Source organism: Coturnix japonica, assembly GCF_001577835.2.
Source record: "Coturnix japonica isolate 7356 chromosome 7 unlocalized genomic scaffold, Coturnix japonica 2.1 chr7random8, whole genome shotgun sequence".
Taxonomy (NCBI): Eukaryota; Metazoa; Chordata; class Aves; order Galliformes; family Phasianidae; genus Coturnix; species Coturnix japonica.
The window spans coordinates 34,723-46,002 of record NW_015439648.1 but is presented as its reverse complement, the minus strand read 5'-3'; the positions used below and the strand labels follow the sequence as shown (position 1 = coordinate 46,002).

Here is an 11,280-nt window from a genome sequence, read left to right as displayed (position 1 = left end):
CTGGGAGTGCTAACCCAGGAATGGGGACATAAGCGTCAACCAGTGGCATACCTATCTAAATTGATAGATCCAGTATCACAAGGGTGGCCAGAGTACATCCAAGCCGTAGCAGCAACCGCCCTTCGGGTAGAAGAGAGCAGAAAATTGACCTTTGGAAGACACAACCCCAGACCAGTTTAAAACTATTGTAACTCAAAAAGCTTGACTCAAATAATCTTGATTGAGAAGGATGACTTAGTGTTCACCACTGAATCTTGCTTAAATCCAGCCACTTTCTTGTGGAAGGGGGAAAAGAAAGAGGAGAAAAAAGAAAGAAATGGAACATGATTGCCTGGATTTAATTGAGTATCAGACAAAAATAAGATCTGACTTACAAGATACTCCTCTTGGAGGGGGAAAGCTTTTGTTTATTGATGGATCCTCAAGGGTGGTGCACAGGAAAAGATACAGTAAGAGAGATGGGCCAGCTGCCTAATAATTGGTCAGCTCAAGCATGTGAATTATATGCCTTAAATCGAGCACTCCACCTCCTTAAAGGAGGGGGAACTATATTTACAGATTCAAGGTATGCATATGGAATGGTACATACCTTTGAAGAACTTTGGGAGGAATGACAATAGTAAAAGAAAGGAGTTTTCTTCCATTATTGCTCACGGAAATCGAATAGCAGATAAAACTGCTCATGAGGCTGCTTTACAATCAAAAATTACCATGAACTATCTTGTGCCTGAAGTACCTCCTCCTCCCCCAAGACAGATATTCAGTGAAAAAGAAAAGGAAACTTTTAAGGATTTGGGGGCCATAGAATCTGAAGGGAGATGGATCCTTCCGGATGGGAGAGAGTTGTTAAACAAGGCAGTGACAAGGGAAATTTTAACCATCTTGCATCAAGGGAGTCACTGGGGAATACAAGCTATGTGTGATGCTGTACTGCGGAAATATGTAAATGCAGGGATATATACTATGGCTAAACAGGTTTGTAGAGGGTGTGCAGTATGCCAGAAAGTAAATAACAAAGCCATTCGTAGTCGACCTGCAGGGGGAAGAGAGCCAGGGATTCGGCCCTTTCAGAGCATCCAAGTAGATTTTACAGAACTTCCCAAAGTGGGTAGAGTCAAATACTTACTAGTTTTAGTAGACCATTTAACTGGATGGGTGGAAGCATTTCCATCAGTATCCACCACAACAAATACTGTAACCAAAGTAATTTTGGAACAAATAATCCCCAGATATGGGGTGGTAGAACGCATTGATTCAGATCAAGGTAGTCATTTTACTTCACAAATTCTACGAAAATTAATGCATACCCTAGAGATTAAATGGGAGTTTCATACCCCTTGGCATCCCTCATCATCAGGAAAAGTGGAACGAATGAATCAGACAATAAAGAAACACTTGACTAAGTTAGTCTTGGAGACTCGACTCCCTTGGACAAAATGTTTACCCTTGGCACTTCTGCGAATTCGGACAGCACCAAGGAAAGATGTGGGAATTTCCCCATATGAAATGTTATTTGGATTGCCATATCTAGGAAAGAAAAACGAGATACCACAGTTTGAATCCAAGGATGCATTCCTCAAAAACTATATACTTGGGTTATCCTCCTCTTTATCATCTCTCAGGATTCAAGGACTGTTAGCACAAACACCACCTCTGGAATTTCCAGTTCACCCATTTCAAGCCGGGGACTGGATCCTGATACAGACTGGGAAGGAGACAAAGCTGCCACCTGACTGGGAAGGACCATTCCAAGTACTCCTAACAACTGAAACAGCTGTGAGGACAGCCGAGAAAGGATGGACTTATGACACACTGGTAAAGGCATCCACTAGCCCTGAGGCGTGGGAAGTGTTGCCACAGAAGAACCTTTAAAGATAAGAATTAGTAGGAAATCATGAAAAGTCTTTTTATATACATATTTTTACTATTCTAACTAACCTTTAACTTTCCCTAAGATAGGTAAATGAATTGTATATGTAAGTGGGAGAGTATTATAACCTATATAGAACCAATACTCACAGAAAGTTTTCCATGCTGTAACAAGAAGTTTTTACTGCTGTAACAGAGTGTATCCCATTTGCTATCCTGATAATTATCTGGAAAAGGTGAAATTTGACAATAATGCAGGGGAGGGACCAACTGATAGTTTTGATCTTAATAACAATTAATTACAGTGAAACCCTTGGTCAGTTGATGACTTGGAAGAGAGATGACTTTCAGAGGGGATTAGGAGGATACCCTGTTAAGATATGGGTGAATGTTTAAGATTCCTCTCCATAAGACAGCAACAGCCCATCAAGATTCCACCTTTCTGGATGAAGGCTACCTCCTGCTCCACTTGATGTTCAAGTGGAGTGTGGTCCATCAGAAGCCAGACCTTGAAAATTCATCACTTGTATGACTGAGAATTTATTACATTGGACTTGATTAAAGAACCAATACAACAACAACATTAAAAAAAAAATTAAAAAAAAAAAAAACTAAACCCAAAAAGTGTGTTCAAGGCTTCTTGTTTTCTGGCATTCCACTTTTGTAAAGGTACAAGGAAAGGTAGAGGCTGAGGAAAGCCTCCAAAGTCTTTCTCAAGCGCTCTACCTACAAGTATTAGAATCAAGAGAGAAAGGAATCATCACTGCTTGCCTCTGTTCTTTGGGACACCTGAAGTACCTTGGAAGGCCACACTTCCTGAGCCCTACAGACAGTCTGTCCCAAAGCAGCTGTTTGATCATTTCCATTGGGTGACAATGCATAGCGCTTGCATCGTCTGCAGGCACGGACTCAGATGCAAATCCACATCCTTAACTGTAGGTCCGTACATCCTTTATATACATGCTCCAGCTCCCCCTTGAAATTTTCTGTCTGTCCCTACATGTCAGCAGAGCACTTAGCAAGTCTCCTTCACGTCTAGACACCAACTCACTACAGTCTTCCAGTACTTGAAGGGAGCGTTTAAACAGGGGGAGGAACAGCTGTTTGTGAGGGTGGATGGTGATAGAACAAAGGGAAACTTAAAATAAGACAGGGGGAGGTTTAGGTTAGGTGGAAGTTTTTCACCCAGAGGGTGGTGAGGCACTGGAACAGGTCGCCCAAGGAGGTTGTGGATGCCCCATCCCTGGAGGCACTCAAGGCCAGGCTGGATGTGGCTCTGGGCAGCCTGGGCTGCTGGTTGGCAGCCCTGCTTGGGGGGTGGGGGGGGTTGTTTAAACTGGATAATGCATGCCCCAGTACAGGCTAGGGGAAAGACCTGGTGGAGAGGATCTCTGAAGAGAGGGACCTGGGCGTCCTGGTGGACGGCAGGTTGGCCATGAGCCAGCAGTGTGCCCTTGTAGCCAAAAAGGCCAATGGCATTCTGGGGTGCATTAAAAGAGCATGTCCAGCAGGTTGTGGGAGGTGATCCTCCCCCTCTACTCTGCCCTGGTGAGGCCTCAGGAAAAGAAGTCCCCACTTCCCCAGTCTCCCCAGGAAAGAGTCCAGTGGAGGGTCACAACGATGGTGAAGGGCCTGGAGCATCTCCCCTATGAGGAGAGACTAAGTGAACTGGGTCTGTTTAGCCTTGAGAAAAGACGGCTGAGAGGAGATCTAATCCAGGTTTATGGATTTATTCAGGTTCTCCAGCAACTTCCTTCTTTTACCAATCCATTTTCTCTTTTTTACTGATTTTCACTTTCCTATTCTTTTTCTGGTTGGAAATCTTGTTTCCCTTCTTGCCCCTTGTTTTTTGCCCTTGTCCCCTGTCCCTTCTTCCAGTTCCCTGCCCAGTTATTTTCCTTTTTAAATATTTGGTCCAGGTCTTTTCCTTTTTAAGGTCATTGTCCAGATCTTTCCCTTATGAAGTTCCTGCTCCAGTTCTTTGCACGCTTCTGTTCCTTTCTATATTTGTTGTCCAGTTCCTTGTCCAGACTTGTGTTTAATTCTTTGTCCAGTTCTTTTCCTATGAAGTTCATGGTTCAGTTCATTGTCCAGTTCTTTTTTTTCAGTTCTTTCTCTATTTCTTTGTCCAGATTTTGTCCAGATCTTTTCATTTTTAAGTTCATTGTCCACTTCTTTGCCTTTCATAAGTTCTTGGTCCCCTTATTGGCCCCCTTCTTTTTCTATTTAAGAACTCTGTCCAGTTCATTTCACTTTAAGTTCATGGTCCAGTTCATGGTCCATTTCTTTTCCTTTTTATTTTATTGGTCCAATTCTTTGTCCAATTCTTTTCCTTCTTATTTTCTTGACCCACTTCCTTGGCCCCCTTCTTTTCCTTTTTATTTTCTTTTTGGTCTCTCTCTCTCTCTCTTTTTTTTTCTTCTTTTTTTTCTTTTTTTTTTTTCTTTTCTTTTCTTTGTCTGTTCTTCATCCCTTTGTTTGTCCTTTTCCAATGTTTTTTCCTCTGCTTCTTAACAACTTGGTCCCAGCTCTTTTCCTTTCAGTTCTTGGTCCAGCTTTCGGCCCAGTCCTTTTCCTTCTGAATTCTGTTGTCCAGCTCTTTGTCCAGGTCAAACGTTCTCATTCTTCTTTTTCCTTTCTGTTCTTTCTTCCTTTTTCCTTTCCAGTTTTCTTTCTCCTTGTTCTCCTCATTCTTTCCCAAACTCTTTTTCAGTTCATTTTCTCATTCTTTTCCTATCTCTTGTTCTTCCCCCCTGTTTTTTTTCTATCTCCATTTCTGTTTCTGTTTCTTACTCCTTTCCTCATTATTTTCTTCTTTTCCTCATTCTTTTTTTGTTTCTGCACCTTTTTGTCCCTGAGTCCAATTCTACTCATGGTTCTTCCCATTCAGTTTCATGGTTCTTCCCATTTCTCTCTGGGCCCCTCTTACTCTTCCTGATTCCAGTCCTTTTTCCAATTCTTGTTCTTAGTCTTATTTCTTAATTGCGGTTATTTCCGTTGGTTTTATATCTTGGCTGTGGTCTGCTTGGCTGTGGTCCTTTTCCTCTTCTCATTCTTATTTCTTTTTCCTCTCTACTTTCCTTTTCCTTTTCCTTTCCTAATGTTATTTCCTATTCCTTGGATATTTCTGGAGTTAATATGTTTTCCAAATGTTGTATTGATATCTCATTCATCCTTTTTCTATTCCTTTTTCATTGCCTCTTATTTTTCTGCTTCTCTCCTTTTTCCTTTTCTTTTTCCACTTCTATTATTCTTATTCCAATTATTTTTGACCATTTCATTTTCTGATTCATTTAAAGCTTTTCTGATGCTTTTTTTCCAATTTCCTTTTCCCTTTAACTTTGGGCCCTTCCCACTCAAGGCTCCTCCCCCTTTTGCTTATTCCAATTATTTTCCCAATTCCCATTGATTTCTAATTCTGGTTCTTTACTTTTCTTTGTCTTTTCCAATTTCTATTTTTCTTTCTCCAGTCCTTTAACTTTTTCTAATTCCAATGCATTTCCAATCCCATTTCCTGTTCCTTTTTCCCTTTCCTTTTCCGATCCTGTTTCTTTTCTTCATCCTTTCTGTTTTACCCACTTGTTGTCCCCCCTTCTTTTCCCTACATTGTTCTCATCTTTTTTTAAGTCTTTGGTGTTTTTTATTCCTCTTTGTTTGTCTCATTTTGATTCCTTTTCTTTATCCCCTCTTGTTTCTCTTCAGTGTTTCTTACTGTTTTCCTTCGAGGCACAATGGGAGCCATCGCTTTCTGCAGAGCAGTTCAAGGACTCGGATGCAGATCTTTGTGTTCACAGGGAGAAACCAGAGCAAACAATGGACTCCAGGATACTCACTGGCTGATGGCAGGCAAGCTCTGTTGCTCCCACAGAGTGCTTTGGCCTTTGTGGAGCTTCTGTGGGCTTGGGCTCCATTTGTCCTGGTGCTTGCTGTTTCCTCTACCTTTCCTTCTTCACACTCTCCACTGTGCTGTTCTCCAGCACCTTCTCTTACCAATTTGTTTTCTCTTTTATTCTGATTGATTTTCATTTTCCCATTATTTTTCTAGTTGGAAATCTTGTTCCCCTTCTTGCCCCCTGTCCCTTAGCCCTTGGCCCTATTTCCAGTTCTCAGTCCAATTATTTCCTTCTTTAAGTTCTCTGCACTGTTCCCTGCCCTTTTAAAGGTCTCGGTCCAGGTCTTGGTTTTTTGTTTAATTCTTTGTCCAGGTCTTTCCCATTCTAAGATGTCTGTCCAGATCATTTCCTCATTTAGTTCCTGCTCCAGTTCTTTTCCTTTCAAGATCTTTCTCCAATTTTTTTTTGTGCTTTTTTTTTTTTTTTTTTTTTTTTTTTTGTGTGTGTGTGTGTGTGTGTGTGTGAGAGAGAGATTTCTTTTTATTTTTTGTTTTCTTTTAGGCTATCTTTCTCCAATTTTTGTCCATTTTGCGTCCATATTTTGACTAATTTCTATCCATTCTTTGTCCATTTTATTTTCTTAGTCCACTTTTTTGTCCAAATCTTTTTACTTTCTTAGTCCAAGTTTTTTTTTTTTTTGTCCAGATCCTTTCTTTTTGCATTTTTTTAATCACTTTTTGTCCATTTTTTTCCTCCAATTTTGGTCTAAGTTTTAGGGTTTTTTTTTTGTTGTTTTGTTTTTTTTTTTCCCCTTAATTTCCTAGTCCAATTTTGGTCCAATTTTGAATCCAATTTGTTTCTTTTTTATTTTATTTTTGGTCTCTCTTAGTCCAATATTTTTGTCCAAAGTTTTTGTTCAATTTTTGTTCCAATTCTTTTTATTTTATTTTGTTCTCTTTTGGTCAAATTCCTTCTCTTTTTATTTTATTGCCTTTTCCTGTTTCCTTTCCCATTTCTCTTCACAATGTTTGATGCTGTTCTTTTAAGGGGTCTTGGTCCATGCCTTGGGCCAGGTCTTTTCCTTTATAAGATCTTTGTCCATTTCTTTTCATGTTTTTGTTTTTTGTGCAGTTCTTGGTTCAGTTTTTTGTTTAATTCTTTCTCCAGGTCTTTCGCATTCTAAGATCTATGTTCAGATCTTTTACTTATTAACTGGAAGAACTAGAGAACTAGGGAGGTGCAAGAAGGAGGACCCAGGTAATTATAAGCCAGTCAGCCTCACCTCTGTCCCAGGGAAAGTGATGGAACAGCTTGTGCTGGATACCATCTCCAGACAACTGGGAGATAAAGAAGGTTATCAGGAGTAGTCAGCATGGGTTCACCAAGGGGAGGTTGTGCTCAACCAACCTGGTGGCCTTTTATGAAGATGTCACTAGCTGGGTGGACGGGGGGAGAGCGGTAGATGTAGTCTACCTTGATTTCAGAAAGGCTTTTGATACTGTCCCTCATGACATCCTTATAACAAAGCTGAGGAAGGATGGGATAGATGGTGAAGTGGGTTGAGAATTCACTGACTGGCAAAGCACAGAAGTTTGTTGTTGGCAGTGCGGTGACTGGCTGGATGCCTGTAACTAGCAGCATCCCACAGGGGTCTGTACTGGGTCTGCTCTTGTTCAACATCTTCATCAACGACCTTGATGAAAGGATAGTGACCACCCTCAGCAAGTTTGCTGATGGCACGAAGTTGGGAGGATTGGCTGACACGCCTGAAGGCTGTGCTGCCATTCAGCAAGACCTGGACAGGCTGGAGAGCTGGGCAGTAAGAAACGGGATGAAGTTTAGCAAAGGCAAGTGTAGAGTCTTGCACCTAGGAAGAAATAATTGCATGCACTGGTACAGACTGGGGGATGACCTGCTGGTGAGGAGCTCTGCAGAGAGGGACCTGGGCGTCCTGGTGGACGACAGGTTGCCCATGAGCCAGCAGTGTGCCCTTGTAGCCAAAAAGGCCAATGGCATTCTGGGGTGCATTAAAAGAGCGTGTCCAGTAGGTCGAGGGAGGTGATCCTCCCCCTCTTCTCTGCCCTGGTGAGGCCTCATCTGGAATACTGTGTCCAGTTCTGGGCTCCCCAGTACAAAAAAGACAGGGATCTCTTAGAAAGAGTCCAGCGGAGGGCCACAAAGATGGTGAAGGGCCTGGAGCATCTCCCCTATGAGGAGAGACTAAGTGAACTGGGTCTGTTTAGCCTTGAAAAAAGAAGGCTGAGAGGGGACTGTCATCAGCGTTTATAAATACCTGAAGTGTGGGAGCCATAGTGGTGTGTCTGGTCTCTTTTCAGTAGTGCGTGGGGACAGGACTAGGGGTAACGGGCTGAAACTTCAGCATAGGAAGTTCCGCATTAATGTGTGCAAGAACTTCTTTACGGTGAGGGTGACGGAGCACTGGAACAGGCTGCTGCCAGGAGGTGGTGGAGTCTCCTTCTCTGGAGCTATTCAAGACCCGCCTGGACGCCGAGCTGTGCAACATGGTGTAGGGAGCCTGCTTTGGCAGGGGGGTTGGACTCGATGATCTCTAGAGGTCCCTTCCAACCCCTACAATTCTGTGATTCTGTGATGAAGCTGCAGGTCCAGTTCTCTTCCTTTCAAGTTCTTTCTCCCATTTTTGTCCAATTCTTTGTCCTTTTAAGTTTCTTATTCCAATTTTTTTGTCCAATTCTTTTCCTTTTTACTTTCTTAATACAATTATTTTCTCTATTTTTTGTCTAATCCTTTGTCCGATTTGTGTACATTTTGTGTCCATTTTTTGTCTTTTTGTCCCTGCCCTACATAATTACCTCACCTGGTGCCTATGCCAATTTTACTGTGGTCAGAATGCCCTAGTCTCAAGTTTACTCTGTTCGGAAGCTTTCTTTGTGAAAGGCAACTTTTCCTATGCTACATACAGAAATACTGACAATTTACGCTGCAAAAACACAACCTACCTCTCACACCTGGAATCTATTACTCAGGGACGCTGTAGGGGACGCTGCACAGGTTGGCAGTATTGTGTGGAGCTTGGGGGCAGACGCTTCCTTCTGTTCTGAGCAGATACGAGGGCCCAGCCCCCTTCCTCTCGTGGGCTGTCTAGGTCTCTGACCTGCAGCTGAGCAGCTGGATTGGCTCCTCCCACTCGCGGGGACTTAGGATGAGGCTGTTTGTCTGCGGTGGAAGTAGGCTCACACCTCCCCCTACCTGTCTCCCTCAGAGATTCCCAAGAGCTCCTCAGGCTGCTGATTTCTTGCAGCAGCCTGGCCATCTGCTCCAGCAGCTCCTTGAGCAGGGTACACCGGCAACCAGGTTCTTTTAACTTAACTAGCTCGTAGGTATGGTGAGATGTTTCCTTTATTGCCATCTAAATGGAAATCACAATGAGACGGGTGGCTTGCTGCTGTTCTTCTCCAGTGCCAGAGAAGTCCACGTAGCCCAGCACTGTGGGAGGCGGTTCCTCCCAACACCGCTTCAATCCACTTTGCCCAGCCTCCATTTTGTGCTGGGGCCAGAAGGCCGCACTGCCCCACAGCGCAGAAGGCCACTGCCCCACCCTCCATGATGTGCAGGGGGCACAGGGTCTCACTGCCCCATAGCGTTCAAGGCCACTGCCCCGCCCTCCATTATGAGCTGGGCCAGAAGGCCCCACTGTCCAATAGCACTGAAGGTCACTGCCCCGCCCTCCATTATGAGCTGGGCCAGCACACAGCACAGAAGGTGCTGGCGCAGCACCCCCAAGGCATTCACTGTCTGCACACCCTTGCGACAGGGACGAGAGGCAGTGGGCGCTACGGGGTCAGGGGCATCTGTCCTTGCAGATCCCACGAGTGAGAGTGATTGTTGGTGGCCTTTGGCTACAGCTTTTGGAAGCCGAAGGTCTATTCAGATTCCCATGGCCGTGCTGCGAGGCATTGCGGGACGGGGACAAGCCAAGTGCAGCCGGCCCTCTCCCCGCCGGGGCCCGGCACAGCCCCCAGCCTGCGCTGCGCAGCAGGAGGAGAACAGCTGGGAGCTGGAGGTGCTGCAGGCCCAGCTGGAGGGCGAGCGGCTCCACTGCCAGGAGCTGCAGCGCCGCTGGGCTGCCGAGAGATGTGAACTGCAGAAGGCGGCAGAGCGGGAGCGGCAGCTGCTGACCGACCAACTGCGCTGTGCCTGGGAGAAGCAGCAGGCCCAGGAAGAGCAGCAGCTGAAGGAGTGGGAGCAGCGGCAGCGGGCGACGGGGACCCGGCAGCTGCTGCTCTGGAAGGAGGCCGAGCTGCGCGCGACAAAGGAGCTGCTGCAGCGTGATTGCGATGCAGCCCTGCGCCAGGCTCGGGAGCTGCAGCAGCAGCTGGCCAAGGTGCTGAGGAACCCCCCCAGCAGCGAGGCGGCCCATGCCCAGCTGCAGGACGTCCTCAGCAAGCTGCGCTGGGAGACGGATGGTGAGCAGCCCGCCTGCATCCGCCACCTCCAGCGTCAGCTGGAGCTGGAGAGGAGGCTCTTCACCTATTACATCGTGGGGAGCTGGGCAGACGTGCTCCGTAACGCAATGTCCTGCTCCCAGGAAAAAGAGGGAGCTCTGCACCGCCACCGTGCAGAGCAGGGCTCCAGTCGACCTTGCCATGAAGGACGCTCACGTCCAGGTAAGATGACACACTGAGAGAGTGGGGATTGTTCAGCCTGGGGAGGGGAGGCTCTGGAGAAACCACAGAGCGGCCCTCCAGTGCCTGAAGGAGAACTGGGGAAAGCTGGAGATGTACTGGTTGTAAGGGAGGGTAGTGATACAACAAAGGACAATGCCCTGAAAGTAGAAGAGGGGAGATCTGGATGAGATATAAGAAGACAGGACACCATGAGGGGGCAGAGGCGCTGGCACAGGCTGCCCAGAGAGGCTGTGGTTGCCACACGCCTGGCAGTGCCCCAGGCCAGGCTGGACGCACCTTTGGGCAACCTGACCTAGTGGAAGTTGTCCCTGCCCTTGGCATGGGCTTGGAACGGGAGAGTCTTGAAGGCCCCTTCCTACACAAACCATTCTGTTATTCTATGATTTTCTGGTTCTAGGTGCCAGAGACAGCCAAGGAAGACCTGGGGCTCCCGGGCAGCCGGCCCTCTCCCCGCCGGGGCCCGGCACAGCCCCCCACCTGCCCTGCGCAGCGGGAGGAGAAGAGGCAGGAGCTGAAGGCACTGCAGGCCCAGCTGGAGGGCGAGCGGCTCCGCTCCCAGGAGCTGCAGCGCCGCTGCGCTGCTGAGAGACGTGAGCGGCAGGAGGCGGCAGAGCGGGAGCGGCAGCTGCTGGCCGACAAACTGCGCTCCAAGTGGGAGCGGGTGCGGGTGTCAAAGCTGCAGCGCCTGCGGGAGCAGAGCCTGAGGCAGTGGCAAGCAGAGATCTGCCAACTGCTGCAGGAGAAGGAGGCCCAGCTGCACCAGATGCAGGAGCTGCTGCAGAAGCGGCGCAACGACACCATCCGCCAGGCATGGCAACTGCAGCGGCAGCTGGCGGAGGCGCTGCTGAGGAGCGACAGCAGCAGAGCGGACCGCAGAATGCAGCAGGAAGTCCAGCGGCAGCTCTGCTGGA

At 46.7% G+C, this 11,280-nt stretch overlaps 1 protein-coding gene across 1 annotated transcript; it reads left to right on the top strand.

Annotated features, from left to right (window-relative positions):
- Positions 1-8,235: 8,235 nt before the first annotated feature.
- LOC107306882 (RIMS-binding protein 3A-like) lies at positions 8,236-11,060 on the top strand. The gene is made up of 2 exons (XM_015850282.2): positions 8,236-10,348; positions 10,767-11,060. The coding sequence occupies exons 1-2, from the start codon at positions 9,352-9,354 to the stop codon at positions 10,952-10,954; spliced, it is 1,185 nt and encodes a 394-aa protein (XP_015705768.1). The 5' UTR covers positions 8,236-9,351; the 3' UTR covers positions 10,955-11,060.
- The last annotated feature ends 220 nt before the right edge of the window (positions 11,061-11,280 follow it).

Coding starts and splice junctions, on each gene's coding strand:
- LOC107306882 (XM_015850282.2), top strand. CDS start 9,352: ATGAGCTGGGCCAGAAGGCCCCACTGTCCAATAGCACTGAAGGTCACT. Junction 10,349..10,766: donor TGAAGGACGCTCACGTCCAG/GTAAGATGACAC, acceptor TTCTGGTTCTAG/GTGCCAGAGACAGCCAAGGA.